This window comes from Garra rufa, chromosome 16, assembly GCF_049309525.1.
Source record: "Garra rufa chromosome 16, GarRuf1.0, whole genome shotgun sequence".
Lineage (NCBI taxonomy): Eukaryota > Metazoa > Chordata > Actinopteri > Cypriniformes > Cyprinidae > Garra > Garra rufa.
Window position 1 is genome coordinate 29,778,041 of NC_133376.1, and position 13,256 is coordinate 29,791,296.

Here is a 13,256-nt window from a genome sequence, read left to right on the forward strand (position 1 = left end):
TAAGAGTGGGCACAGCCATTTGTACATTTTATGGGTCTGGTTTGGGTCTCATTCACGTCCAGCTATTTTTGGCTGTACAAAACAGCTCGTTTTGCTGCTTGAAATTTCAAATTGATGTGTCTTACCATGTCATTTTAATGTGTTATCTTAATTGTGAACACACTGGTTGGTAATTCAAACATATTACCATTTACTGCAGTTTTTATTCTACTTATTTCCCTATAGTAGAAAATGAACTGGAAGTCTCACCCATAGGCTTACCTCCGCGTTGAAAAAAAGGATACATTAGATAGTATGTTTTCGTCTTATGTCTCTCAGACACAGACAGAACAGGTTGGCCTGTCTGCAGCCTGGCCTACTCTCAGTAAATCATGACCTGTACTTCAGCTTACACACATGTGTCATCTAGCCTCCATGCACGCAACACTTGAGGCGAGGGAGGTGACGGAAAGAGCCGAAGCGCAGCCAAAATCAGTTCATACACCAGGGGAAGGATGGAAAAGTGTCTGCAGAGCGGTCACGTGATGATGCGGAGAGAACCTTCTTGTAGTTATTAGCAGATTAGCGTGTGCCTGCAGGGCTTATCCTCCTCCTCGAACTCAGTCACACACACTAACGCAACTCGTACACACCATCCCACTCTGTTCAACTTTAGTGACCTACTCAGCCTTGAGAAATCCTCTTTCTAATCTGGGTTCCCCCCGCCCATCCCTTCGCGCACCTTCCAATCCTCCCGCTCTTCCTGCGTCCGTCTCACCTGTTAGCATGCTAAACAAGATGCATGCTGCGAGGTACTTTTCTTGCTTTTATTGGTTCTCCTTGAGGAGTGATAAAGAAGTTTTTGTCCACTGATGGTCGAGTGGGATCTGATGTGTGTGAGTGTGAATGCGCGTGTACGAGCTGGTTCATCTGACTGAAGGATGTATCGTCTGTTGGTGGCCCAGGTTCTCCTAGGCTGCTGGAGTGTGGCACAACCTTTCTGTCCTTCCCAGTGCACCTGTGTGTACCACGGACGCAGCGATGGCACTGGCAGCAGGTAAGGAAACTGTTTCACAATAATAATAATAATAATAATAATAATAATAATAATAATACAAATATAATTTATGTTTATGTTTTTTTTTTATGTTCGAAGTGCAGCAAAAAAACAGTACAATTTACAATTATATTTTTTTTAATATTTAAAATAACAGTTTTCTATTTGAATATATTTTAAAATATCATTTATACTTGTGATTTCAAAGCTACATTTTTAGCATCATTACTCCAGTCACATGATCCTTCAGAAATCATTCTCATATTCTGATTTGCTTCCCAAAAGCATTTGTTAATATTATTATAATGTTGAAAACAGCTGAGAAGATTTTTCAGGTTTCTCTGATGAATAGAAAGTTCAGAAGAACAGCTTTTTCATTTGAAATAGAAATATTTTGTAACATTATAAATGTCTTTATCATCACTTTTGATCAATTTAAAGCATACTTGCTAAAAAAGTATTCATTAAATAAAAAACTATTATAATGACCCCAAGCTTTTGAATGGTATATAAGTGTATAATGCTACAAAAGCTTTTAACTTCAGATAAACGTAGATCTTTGGCTCTTTCTAATTGTCAAAGAATCCTGAAAAAATATTGATCAAATATTGAAATCAATTATTGATAAAATTATGATTAAATTATTTCTTGAACAGCAAATCAGGATATTAAAAATGTATTACTGAAGACTGGAGTAATGATGCTAAAAATCATTAAAATCACAGAAATTAAATTACATTTTAAAATATATTCAAATAGAAAACCGTTATTTTGAATAGTAAAATATTTCAAAATTTTGCTGTACTTTGGATCAAATAAATGCAGGCTTGGTGAGCAGAAGAGACTTCTTTAAAAAAAAACATTAAAAATCTTACTGTTCAAAAACTTTTTACTGGCAGTGTATATAAAAGAGTGTAGTAAAATTTCAACTTTTCGGTCCATAATATAATTTCTGGAATAAAAACAGTGAAGTAAGTAGACAGACAGTGGAAAATATAGCCTAATGAAGTAGAATAAACAATTTTTTAAACTTCAAAACCACAGTCTAATGCATGTATGTATAAATGTATAAGCTTTTTATTTAACAGACGTGAACTGGAAAGAATATATATTTTCAACAATATAACAATACAATAAAAATCGTCTAATATAAAATATGAATTAAAATAAAGGAAGAAAGATTCAGGCCTATATAAACATATTCTTGGCAATTCATCTTATTTATTTATTTATTTATTTTTTTTACAGATTTTGACATTGAAGGGTAATTGGTTTATTTCCTAATGTAATTTACCTTTAGAAATTGCTTAACGATATTTAATTATACATTGCAATAATATGAAATTTTAAGGTTTGGAATTTTAATTTGTCATTCAATTACAGTATGTCAATGTATATATTAATTTTATTCTAATTCTAAATTAAATTTTAAATAGAAAATGGATTATAAATATGCTAATAAGTCATCCACTCAAATCAAAAATAGATTTGAAATAATCACGTGGGTTATTAGCTTGTGTTTATCTGAAGAGCTTAGCCATAGAGTATGAACACACGTTACAGGAAACCATTTTGAATCATAGCTTGACGGTGTAGCCTACTGTTTTATCCACATTATTCTTTAACACAGAAGTAAGCCTATGGGTGAGACTTCCAGTTCATTAGCTGCTATAGAGAAATAACCAGAAGAATAACAATGTGCAGTAAACAATAAAACAGTTTGCACTACAAACCAGTACATTCATAATTCTGATAATGCATTAAAATAATATGGTAATACACACCAATTTACAATATCAAGATGCAAAATAAGCGGTTTGCACAGCTAAAAATAGCTGGATGTGGATGAGACCAGAAGCCAGACTCATAATATTTACAAATAGCGCACCATTCTTACAAGGAAAAATAACTTTCTATTTGACTCTAATATTCCTCACTTAGGCTAATAAATCATCAAAGTGATTAACTTTGTGATTAAATCTTCCCCAGGTCTGTTCTATGCAATGATCCTGACATGTCAGATATTCCAGTCAACGTTCCTGTGGACACGGTAAAGCTGCGGGTGGAGAAGACGGCTGTGCGTCGAGTGCCCACGGAGGCCTTCTATTACCTGTCCGAGTTACGCTACCTGTGGATAACATACAATTCAGTCACCTCTGTGGATCCTGGCAGTTTCTACAATCTGAAAGTTCTCCATGAGCTACGGCTGGATGGGAACATGATCGCTACCTTTCCTTGGGAGTCTCTGAAAGAGATGCCCAGTCTGAGGACCTTGGATCTGCACAACAACCGCTTGATTAGTATTCCTGTGGAGGCAGCACCTTACTTGGTTAACATCACCTACCTAGACATTTCTAGTAACAAGCTAACTACCCTACCCTCTGACCTGGTGGACATCTGGCCTCCATTTTCAGGCATCCTGCCCAGTGCCAATGCTTCACAAAAGATCGTACTTGGTGGGTAAAAATGATGTAACGTCTTAAATATGTGACCCTGGAACACAAAACCAGTCATAAGAAGTTGTCCAAATTAATTTATTAGCAATGCATATTACTAATCAAAAATTAAGTTTTAATATATTCATGGTAGGAAATGTACAAAATATCTTCATGGAACATGATCTTTACTTAATATCCTAATGATTTTTGGCATAAAAGAAAAATCGATAATTTTGACCCATACAATGTATTGTTGCCTATTGCTACAACTATACCCATGCTACTTATGACTGTTTTTGTGGTCCATGGTCACATATGCATTATATTGTTGAATATGACAGAATTTTTACAACTCTTTCTTTTAAGGGGTTATCAGTCTAAGTGACCTTAGCTTACTTTGTTGACACAAACTGAGTCAGAAAAAGAAACCCAGCATTTAAGGAGGATTCACAATAGGATTTTATAGTATAAACCTTCCCTTAAAGGTTGTATCAGCGATTTCTAGCCTGAAACATAAAGTGTCAAATTCAGCTGACCTTTCATCACGATCCGCTCGCTGCCTGCCCCATAAATTGTCTGTGAAAAAAACGCGTCCGAGATATGCCAAAAAAACAATCGGCACTACCAACCTTTCCACAGATAAACAAACAGTGTTCCAACCAATCAGCGTCAGGGGTTTGGTGTTGTGGACTTTCGCTCCGCCTCCCTCACATCCCTGCACCAGTAGGAAAGTCCACAACACCAAACCCCTGACGCTGATTGGTTGGAACACTGTTTGATTATCTGTGGAATAGTTGATAGCGCCGATTGTTTTTTTGGCATATCTCGGACCCTAGGCTGATCAGAGAGACGCGGTTTTTTCACAGACAATTTATGGGGCAGGCAGCGAGCGGATCGTGAAGAAAGGTCAGCTGAAATTGACACTTTATGTTTTAGGCTAGAAATCGCTGATACAACCTTTAAGAAAACGTTGTGCACTTAATTGTATTAAATGTGCACTTCAAATGTGCAGTTCATACCTTAAAAGTATATATTTTTATGATAGTAATGAAATAGGCCACTTAAATGTACTTAAAGAATGTAAAAAAAAATGAAAAAATATTAATTTAACATAAATATAATAAAAAAATGTAAAAATTGTTAAAAAAGGACATTTTAAACAATTGTTTTAATAATCTTTTGTCATGCTGATTCTGATCTGCTTACTTTTTTGATTGCATTGTGTTGATGTACTAAAGCACATAAGTACTTAAAGGGGCTATATGTAATTTTCTGAAATTTAAACTCGCGACTGACACCTATGGCCAAAAAACAGAACTGCTCTTCCTTTCTGCTCGCTCTCGCAACGTGCGCTGGTACGTGCAAACTTCACAAATCATCCGCTGCAAAAAAGTCAACATTATGTTCACAGAGGTAAGAACAGTCAAATACATATATTGTTTGAGAAACTAAGTTTGTTTGCAATTTATATGACAACAAAATGCACAGTAGTGCTTCGGAGATATATAGTAATAGTGTTTGTATATTTCAGTGTTTGTTTAGAATAGTGTGAGTGTTTTATAAATCGTAACATAAAATGAAGATAGCGTGTCACAAAATGTCAAGTGTTCTCTTATCAAAACGTCAAACGTGTAGACAAACTACACAAAAAAATAATACAATAAATAAATAAACCCATTTTCGCCATCTACACGCTGATGAAGTTTTATCACGTATTACCTTTTCAGAAGAAAAATAGCCATGTCTGGGTCACTTCGTATTCCCAACACAGATCTGAGCTCCCTCCAAGGCTCAAATGCGAAGCCGATGTTAACTCTAGTCCTTGCTCGGCGCCGGTCGCTCTCAATCTTCGATCTTTTTGGGGCACTTGTCAGGGGTTTAACTTTTTTAGTCTTCTGTGGAGTTACTGTTGGTGTCAGAGTTGTCCTGGGTCTCTTCTGTGTCTTCGCACAATCCATTGCACTGATTGCGAGTGTAGGCTAATTGCTGACTAGCGGTGGTGGCAGAGTGATCTGAAACGTTTAACATGAACGCGCTTGACGTTACATCCGCAGACAGCGCACGAAAAATCCGACCCGCCAGAAAATAGGAAAAATAGGATACAGGCTTATAGGTGCACCCACTGTGAGCTGACAAGGTGTCAGTATGCTCATCAGGAGATGTTTGAGTCATAAATGGTCAAATAAAAAGGCTATTGTTACGTTTATTTTGGGGAAAAAGTTGCATATAGCCCCTTTAATTATGATTAACTGTAGTGTGTTATTTAATATTACATTTAAAGTTAATATTTAATGTAATGTACCTGTAAATTAAATTTTAATTTGATTGGAATATACATACAACCAAATGTTCAAAAACATTTTAAAGTATATTTGTTTTTCTATAATAAGTTCTCTTTTTAAAAGTATGCTGAAGTGTACTGCTTTTTTTACAAGGGTTGGCTCTTCCTAAAACAGTACAATCCAAAAAATCTGGGTGGAGACATCAAATACAATGTAAAAATGATTCAATAATATCACTCTCTTCACTATGTCTTTTTATAGTAATGTGATCTTTAAATATCCAAATCTAGGCTGTGTCTTCATGGGCTCTCCCAAGTTAAGTACAGGCTAATCTTCTAATGGGACTTCTAGCTGTGTGTGAGGCTCTGAGATTTGAGTTTATTTGAAGTGCTCATCTGGGAAGAGGATGATTCATATGTGTGCTCAATTACATCTAAACAACAGATCCCAGCGGAAGAGAAAGTTAATTTGATAGATTCATGTGTCTTTGACATACTGGATATAAAAATTAAGAGTATGTATGGCATCTAGTGAACATATAGAATAATTTAGCAGCTGGTGGAAATGACATGATAAAATGTGTAGTGAAAATTTCATCAAAGTTGTTTTTATTAGGGTCCATGTTAAAGGTACCCTGGAAATCCAGAGGTCTCGCGAGAGCACAATTTGAATTGTCTCTGCAAGACACTCTGGCATCGAGCAATGATGCAGGTTACTGCAATACGTAAGCAATAGTGGGAACCAATCAAATCGGTGTATCTGATGTAGGCGGGCCAGAGGCGAGCTAAGCTGATGATGACAGCACTGCGACGTCCGAATCATATAGTAAACTTTGAAAGATCGCTGTTGCTACAGATGAACAACAAGTTGCTTGAAACGGCTTTGGCCGCTACAATGAACGAGTTAGACTTGGCTTTCCATATAAAAGAGGAACAGAAAACCGAAAACTCGAATCGTTCCTTTGCAAGAAGGACGTTTTTGCTGTTTTGCCGACTGGATACGGCAAGAGTTTAATCTATCAGTTCACGAGTTCACGCTTACATATAATTAGCCGGAGAATAGTAGTGCATGTTTGGCGTGCTGTCAGGTGAAGGGCTCCGAGCTCGGGAGTGGCCCGAACCCAGAGTACATTACCCCCCAATAGGAGTAGCGAGAACTCGGAGTGATGAGATGGGGTGGTGGAGGTTTACTGATAAACCATCGAGTGAATTGAGGTGAGTCAGCTGTATTTAAACCTATGGCGCTGATTGACTTGTGATGTTTACGCTAAGCATCTGACGCGCTTCTCCCGAACTTTGTTAATGAAACATCATTTAGCTCTGCTGGTAGCTAAGCGTGTATTGTTGTGATTGGCCGTGGCGTTATCCAATTGCGTGCAGTTAGAGTTTCAAATGCATGCTTGGTGCCGCCCCTCGAGTTAGGCAGTTTTCATTGCTCGATCCCAGACCCATAATCTTAATAGATTAGGGTCTGGATTTTTCCAGGCTATGTTAAAGGCATAGTTAACCCAAAATTAAAATTTGACATTTATATGCTTACCCCCAGGGAATCCAAGATGTAGGTGACTTTGTTTTTTCAGTAGAACACAAAGGAAGATTTTTAACTCAAACCGTTGCAGTCTGTCACTCATATAATGGCAGTTAATGGGCACCAAATCTTTGAGAGTAAAAAAACATACGCAGACAAAACCAAATTAAACCCTGTGGCTCGTGACGAAACATTCAGGTGTTAAGACACAAAACGATCGGTATGCGCAAAAATTTATATAATTATTTACCTCTGATCCACCGTAACATTCAACTGTATTGAGCGTGTTCACAACAATTTGGTTTTGTCTGTGTATGTTTTTTCTCAAAGATTTGGTGCCCATTGACTGCCATTATATGACAGACAGCATCGGTTTGAGTTAAAAATCTTTGTTTGTGTTCTACTGAAGAAACAAAGTCACCTACATCTTGGATGCCCTGGGGATAAGCAGATAAACATCAATTTTTTTCATTTTTGGGTGAACTATCCCTTGCAGTATCTATGTAGTTGTAGTCTACAACAAAACTGATCAGAGTTCAGTAGATGGTGGCAACAGGCTATGTTTATGAGTCATTTGTATCATTTATTCAACCGATTTGCTCAAAAACGCAACATTTAGAAAGTGACTGTTCTTATTAGTGAGTCATTGAATTATTTACTTAACCGATTCGTACAATAATGTGAATTTGGAAAAGCAAACTAGCATTCTACTCCTACTATTTTACTGCAATATCTTTATATGACAGAAACTGTATTAGTATTATGCCAGCATGCTATTCCCAATTCAGTTGCTGTTTTATTTAGTAAGTCATTGAATTATTCAGTCAGCTCAGCTTGTTTGACAATGTCATTAAATGAGTATTAAGTTTGGATTTTTTAACTGTTTAAAAGCAAGATCAGAGTCTCAGTACTAAAGCATTTTTTCTTGTGTGATATTGTTTAAATGCAACAGCATATTCTGTACTTTCACCAGGTGCTATACAAGTGTAGAGATGAGCACAAAAGCCCAATATGACCAGAATTTACACTGTATCATCCAAATATTAGCAGTTGCCAACATCCAGCTGTTGAATTGCATCAGCAGAACGTCTAATTCCCTGTTTACAGTCAACTGAGCTTCATCCTGCCATAGACAGAATTATGGGCACTCTGTGGTGTTAATGTCCAACACCTGATGTATATGAGCCGGACAAGACATCCTGGCTTCAAGATTTACAACTTTCTGATTTGATGGGAGTAAACTGCTGTTTTATTATAGTAGCTGAATAGGTAAACCTGAGGTCTTGATGTTCAGTAACTAAAGTGATGTTTCTCCATTCCATTTCTGCATTTGGCAGATCCCTTTATTCAAAGTATCTTACAACACATTGATGTTATATATTTTATCAGTTCATGCATCCAAAACATGTATTTCAAATAAAACATGCAAATCAAATTTAGCACACTTTGCTAGTGCCAATCATTCCAAAGCTTGGAGTTTAAAGGTTTGTAGGCCTTTGTAGATAAATTTAACAAATTGCTTTCATAAATACAGTATATTCTAAGCAATTATTTCAATATTTGCAGGTCTACAGGACAACCCGTGGTACTGTGACTGTCGGATTTCCAAGCTCATTGAGTTGTCTAAGATGGCCAGCATACCTGTGGTGTTGATGGATCAGGTTCTGACATGCAGTGGACCAGAGAACTTAGCTGGCGTCCTGTTCCAGCGGGCTGAACTGGATCAGTGCCTCAAGCCATCAGTTATGACTTCAGCGACTAAGATCACTTCGTCACTGAGCAGCAATGTGCTTCTGCGGTGTGACGCCACTGGTTTCCCTACTCCCACCCTTCTCTGGACCAGAGCTGATGGAACGGCGGTCAACAACACAGGTATGAGTGTCACAAAGTATGTTAATGTGTGCAGTCTTCACCTAAAATGACACTATGCGTAATTGAATATTTAAAGGATTAAATAGACTTTCACATCTATCTTTAAGCATGTGTTAATTATAGTCCAGTTAATATGTATATATGCTAGACAAAGTCTGACTGGTAAATTTTCAGTTGGACTAAAGTGTTTACATGGCATTTTAAAAAGACAAATTATTGTGTTAGCTTGACTGATATCTAACTTTTAAAATGCAAACTAAAACTGCATGATATACGATGTTTGGTTTTTTTGTTGTTGGATTTTTAACTGTTTATGTTCATGCCAAGTTGAACTTTAAAAACACTATAAATTTAATACCACTGTTGATTAATATCAATTTTCATACTGTACATTATAATTGCGTGATGCTTAAACTATAAAAGCCCATTTCTGCCGCTGAATAATAAATAAAAAAAGTTTATTGAGATTTTTTATTTAACAGTTCTGACTTTTTTTGTGAGATATAAACTCGCAATGCGAGCTGTAAAATAAGATTTTTGCATAATGTAAACTCACAATTGTGACAAAGTCAGAATTGCGAGATTCTTTTTTTATTTGCAAATGCAAGTTTATCTTGCAAGTCTGACAAATTTTTTCTCTGAATTGTGTGATTGCGAGGAAAAAAGTCAGAACTACAAGATAAAAACTCACAATTCTGACTTTATCTCACAATTGTGTGATATAAACTTGTGATATAAACTCACAATTGCGAGAAATAGTCTGAACTTTTAGATAAAATCTTGCAATTCTGACTTTTTTCTCAGAATAGCATGATATAAACTCACAATTCCGAGAAATAAAGTCAAAACTTTGAGATAAAAACGTGCAATTCTGTTTTTTTCCACAAATGTGTTTGTCGCAATTCTGACTTTTTTTCTCGCAATTCTGAATTTTGTTCCCAGAATTGCATGATATAAACTTACAATTGCGAGAAATGAAGTTTGAACTTTTAGATAAAAACTCGCAATTCTGACTTGTTTCGTAAATATGAGTTTATATCTTGCAATTCTGACTTTTTCCACAAATGTGAGTTTATATCTTGCAATTCTGACTTTTTCCGCAAATGTGAGTTTATATTTCACAATTCTGACTTTTTTCTCAGAATAGCATGATATAAACTCACAATTCCGAGAAATAGTCAAACGTTCATGATAAAAACTCGCAATTCTAATTTTTGCAAATGCAAGTTTATATCAGTTGCGAGAAATAAAGCCAAAACTTTGAGATAAAAACTTGCAATGTGTTTGTTGCAATTCTGACTTTTTTTCTCGCAATTCTGACTTTTTTCTCAGAATTGCATGATATAAACTTACAATTGCAAGAAATGAAATCTGAACTTTTAGATAAAAATTTGCAATTCTTTCTGTTTCGCAAATGTGAGTATATCTTGCAATTCTGACTTTTTTTCACAAGTCAGAATTGTGTGATATAAACTTAAACAATTGCGAATTATAAAGTCTAATTATGAGGGCGAAAAAAGATTGATATGTCTCAATTCTGACTTATTAGAAATATGATGTGATGTGTAATAGAAATAGTTCTAGCAACATCTATAGCATCCTTTAACTTTTTTTTACAAAGTTTTGAAGTCGTTGCAAACCATTTTATATCTTGTCCCTGCAGTTGTGCAGGAATCTCCAGGCGAGGGGGTCCGTTGGTCCATCCTTAGTTTGCACAGTATTGTGTTTAAGGATGCAGGTGATTACCGCTGCAAGGCCAAGAACTTTGCAGGAAATGCCGAGGCATACATCACCCTGTCTGTGGATGGGGTGCAGACCTCAACACCACCCCCACCAATAAACATAACCAAACGGCCCGACGATCAACTCATAACTTCATTACCAGCCACTAGGATGCCATTGTCTACTACCTTAAGCCCTGCGCTCACAACCAGAGCCACCATGACCACAATTCCACCAATGACAACCAGGAAGAATCCGGGACCAGGTGAAGGAATTCAGAGATCCCCACCTGCTGGAGACAAGCCAGCTAAGATCCAGCAAACCAAAGGTGGCAGAGGTTTAACAGTGAGTGAAAAGTCTAAAAAGAAAGCTGATCTCAAAGACATTGAGATAGTAGAGGAGACAAGTGACACGGCGGTATTACTATGGAGAGCTGAAGGTTTGCCAAGCAACACACCCTTAACAGTGTTCTACTTTCCATATGATGCGAAAGATGATAAGGAGACGGTCGATACGGAAGTTGGTCAAGGGAAGCTGCTCTTGGAGTATCTGATGCCTAACCAGGTCTACACAGTGTGTTTGGTTAGTAAGGGTTCGGTGGCTGAGAAAGAGCAATGTGTGGATTTCACAACTCTGGATAACGGTGGAGAAGATGGGCAGAACAAAATACTGATGATCGCCAGCGGGATCGCATGCGCAGTCGCGGTGCCTCTCATAGTGGTGTTGCTCTACAAGATCGTATGTCTCTGCTGTAAGGGAAATGCTAGCAGGAATAATGGACCAGATGATGACCTTTCAAAAGAGACGTACGTAAAGTTCGAGACGCTCACCATGAAACAAAGGACTTTGAATGGGCAGGCGAATGATCTTTGGGCACGAAGGCAGACTCAGGAGTCAGAGAGGATGCTCCTGTGTTCACGGTCAAGCATTGACTCTCAAATGACGTACAAGAGTGACAGCTCTAGATCCGAGTATCTGTGCTAATGTATAGCATATCGGCTTTGTGTGTTATCCTGTCCACACAAGCTGTGGCAACATCAGTTTTAAAAGATTAGCTCTTGATACGCTGTCAAACTCGTTGCCTTACAAGACTTGACCCACAAATTGTCTCATTTCCCATTTCCATTTTTTTCAAAAGCCATATTCTTCACCCAATTAAACACAATTCTGTATTTGTTTTTTTATGAATGCAGTGTACATGAATGTAAATATTGTGTATTTTTGTGTACGCCAATATATGATTAAAGGATTAGTTCACTTCCAGAATAAAAATTTCCTGATAATTTACTCACCCCCATGTCATCCAAGATGTTCATCTTAAGGAATTAAGGTTTATGAAGCAAACATTCCAGGATTTTTCTCCATATAGTGGACTTAAATGGTGCCCGATGGGTTGGAAGTCCAAATTGCAATTTCAGTGCTCTACACGACCCCAGCTAAGGAATAAGGGTCTTATTTAGTGAAACGATTGGTCATTTAAAAAACAAACAAACAATTAGATACTTTTTAACCACAAATGCTCTGTGATGCACGTCTTTGTGCATTGAATAATTATGTTGGAAAAGTCATGCACGGTAGGACAAAACCCCTCAAAATTACCTTTTTTGTAAAGGGTGTTTGACTTTCTTTGCGTGTTCGCTTTGTAAACACTGGGCCAGTACTTCAGCCTATGTCAAACTTTTATGTTATTACATTATGTGTTAGGTCGAGCTAGTGCAAGATGAGCATTTATGGTTAAAAATTATATACATTTTTATAAAAAAAAATTCAGAAAATGACTGATCGTTTTGCTAGATAAGACCCTTATTTCTTGGCTGGGTCAATGTAGACCCCTTTGAAGCTGCATTGAAACTGTAATTTGGAGTCCACTATATGGAGAAAAATCCTAGAATGTTTTCCTCAAAAACCTTGATTTCTTTTTGACTGAAGAAAGACTGAAGAAAGACTCTAACTTTGGTTTAATTGTACATTTATATGCAAAGTTTGTGTAAATGTGTGTTTATGTGTTGTAAATCCTTTGTGTGTGCCATGAATGTCACTGAAATGTCCATATCCCTACTTTCTTCCATTAGTGTGTTATTGGTGTCATTTGCCATTTGCACAGGATACAGCACAGCATGAGCATAAGTTTGAATTGAATTAAAGAATCCTGAAAAAACTGATCAAAGTTTCCACAACAAATATTAGCCAGTAAAATGTAATTTAAACTCTATCATGACAAACTCTCAAAAGATTTTAGCATGGTAATGGATATGACAATGTTAATGTATTTGGTCTTGGTAAAATAGATCTGCTATGCTGCTGCTGTTGGTTATTGCTGTTGTAGATTATTGCTGAATGCTGGTGCTACTGCAAAGCAAGTACAGGAACTTGCAACTG

At 36.8% G+C, this 13,256-nt stretch overlaps 1 protein-coding gene across 1 annotated transcript; it reads left to right on the forward strand.

The window, feature by feature from the left end:
• The first annotated feature begins 636 nt into the window (after positions 1 to 636).
• On the forward strand, positions 637 to 12,958 carry lrit3a (info leucine-rich repeat, immunoglobulin-like and transmembrane domains 3a). Its single transcript, XM_073820930.1, has 4 exons — positions 637 to 1,036; positions 3,026 to 3,492; positions 8,850 to 9,155; positions 10,819 to 12,958. Exons 1-4 carry the CDS (start codon positions 921 to 923, stop codon positions 11,859 to 11,861), a joined length of 1,932 nt encoding a protein of 643 aa, XP_073677031.1. The 5' UTR covers positions 637 to 920; the 3' UTR covers positions 11,862 to 12,958.
• Positions 12,959 to 13,256: the final 298 nt, after the last annotated feature.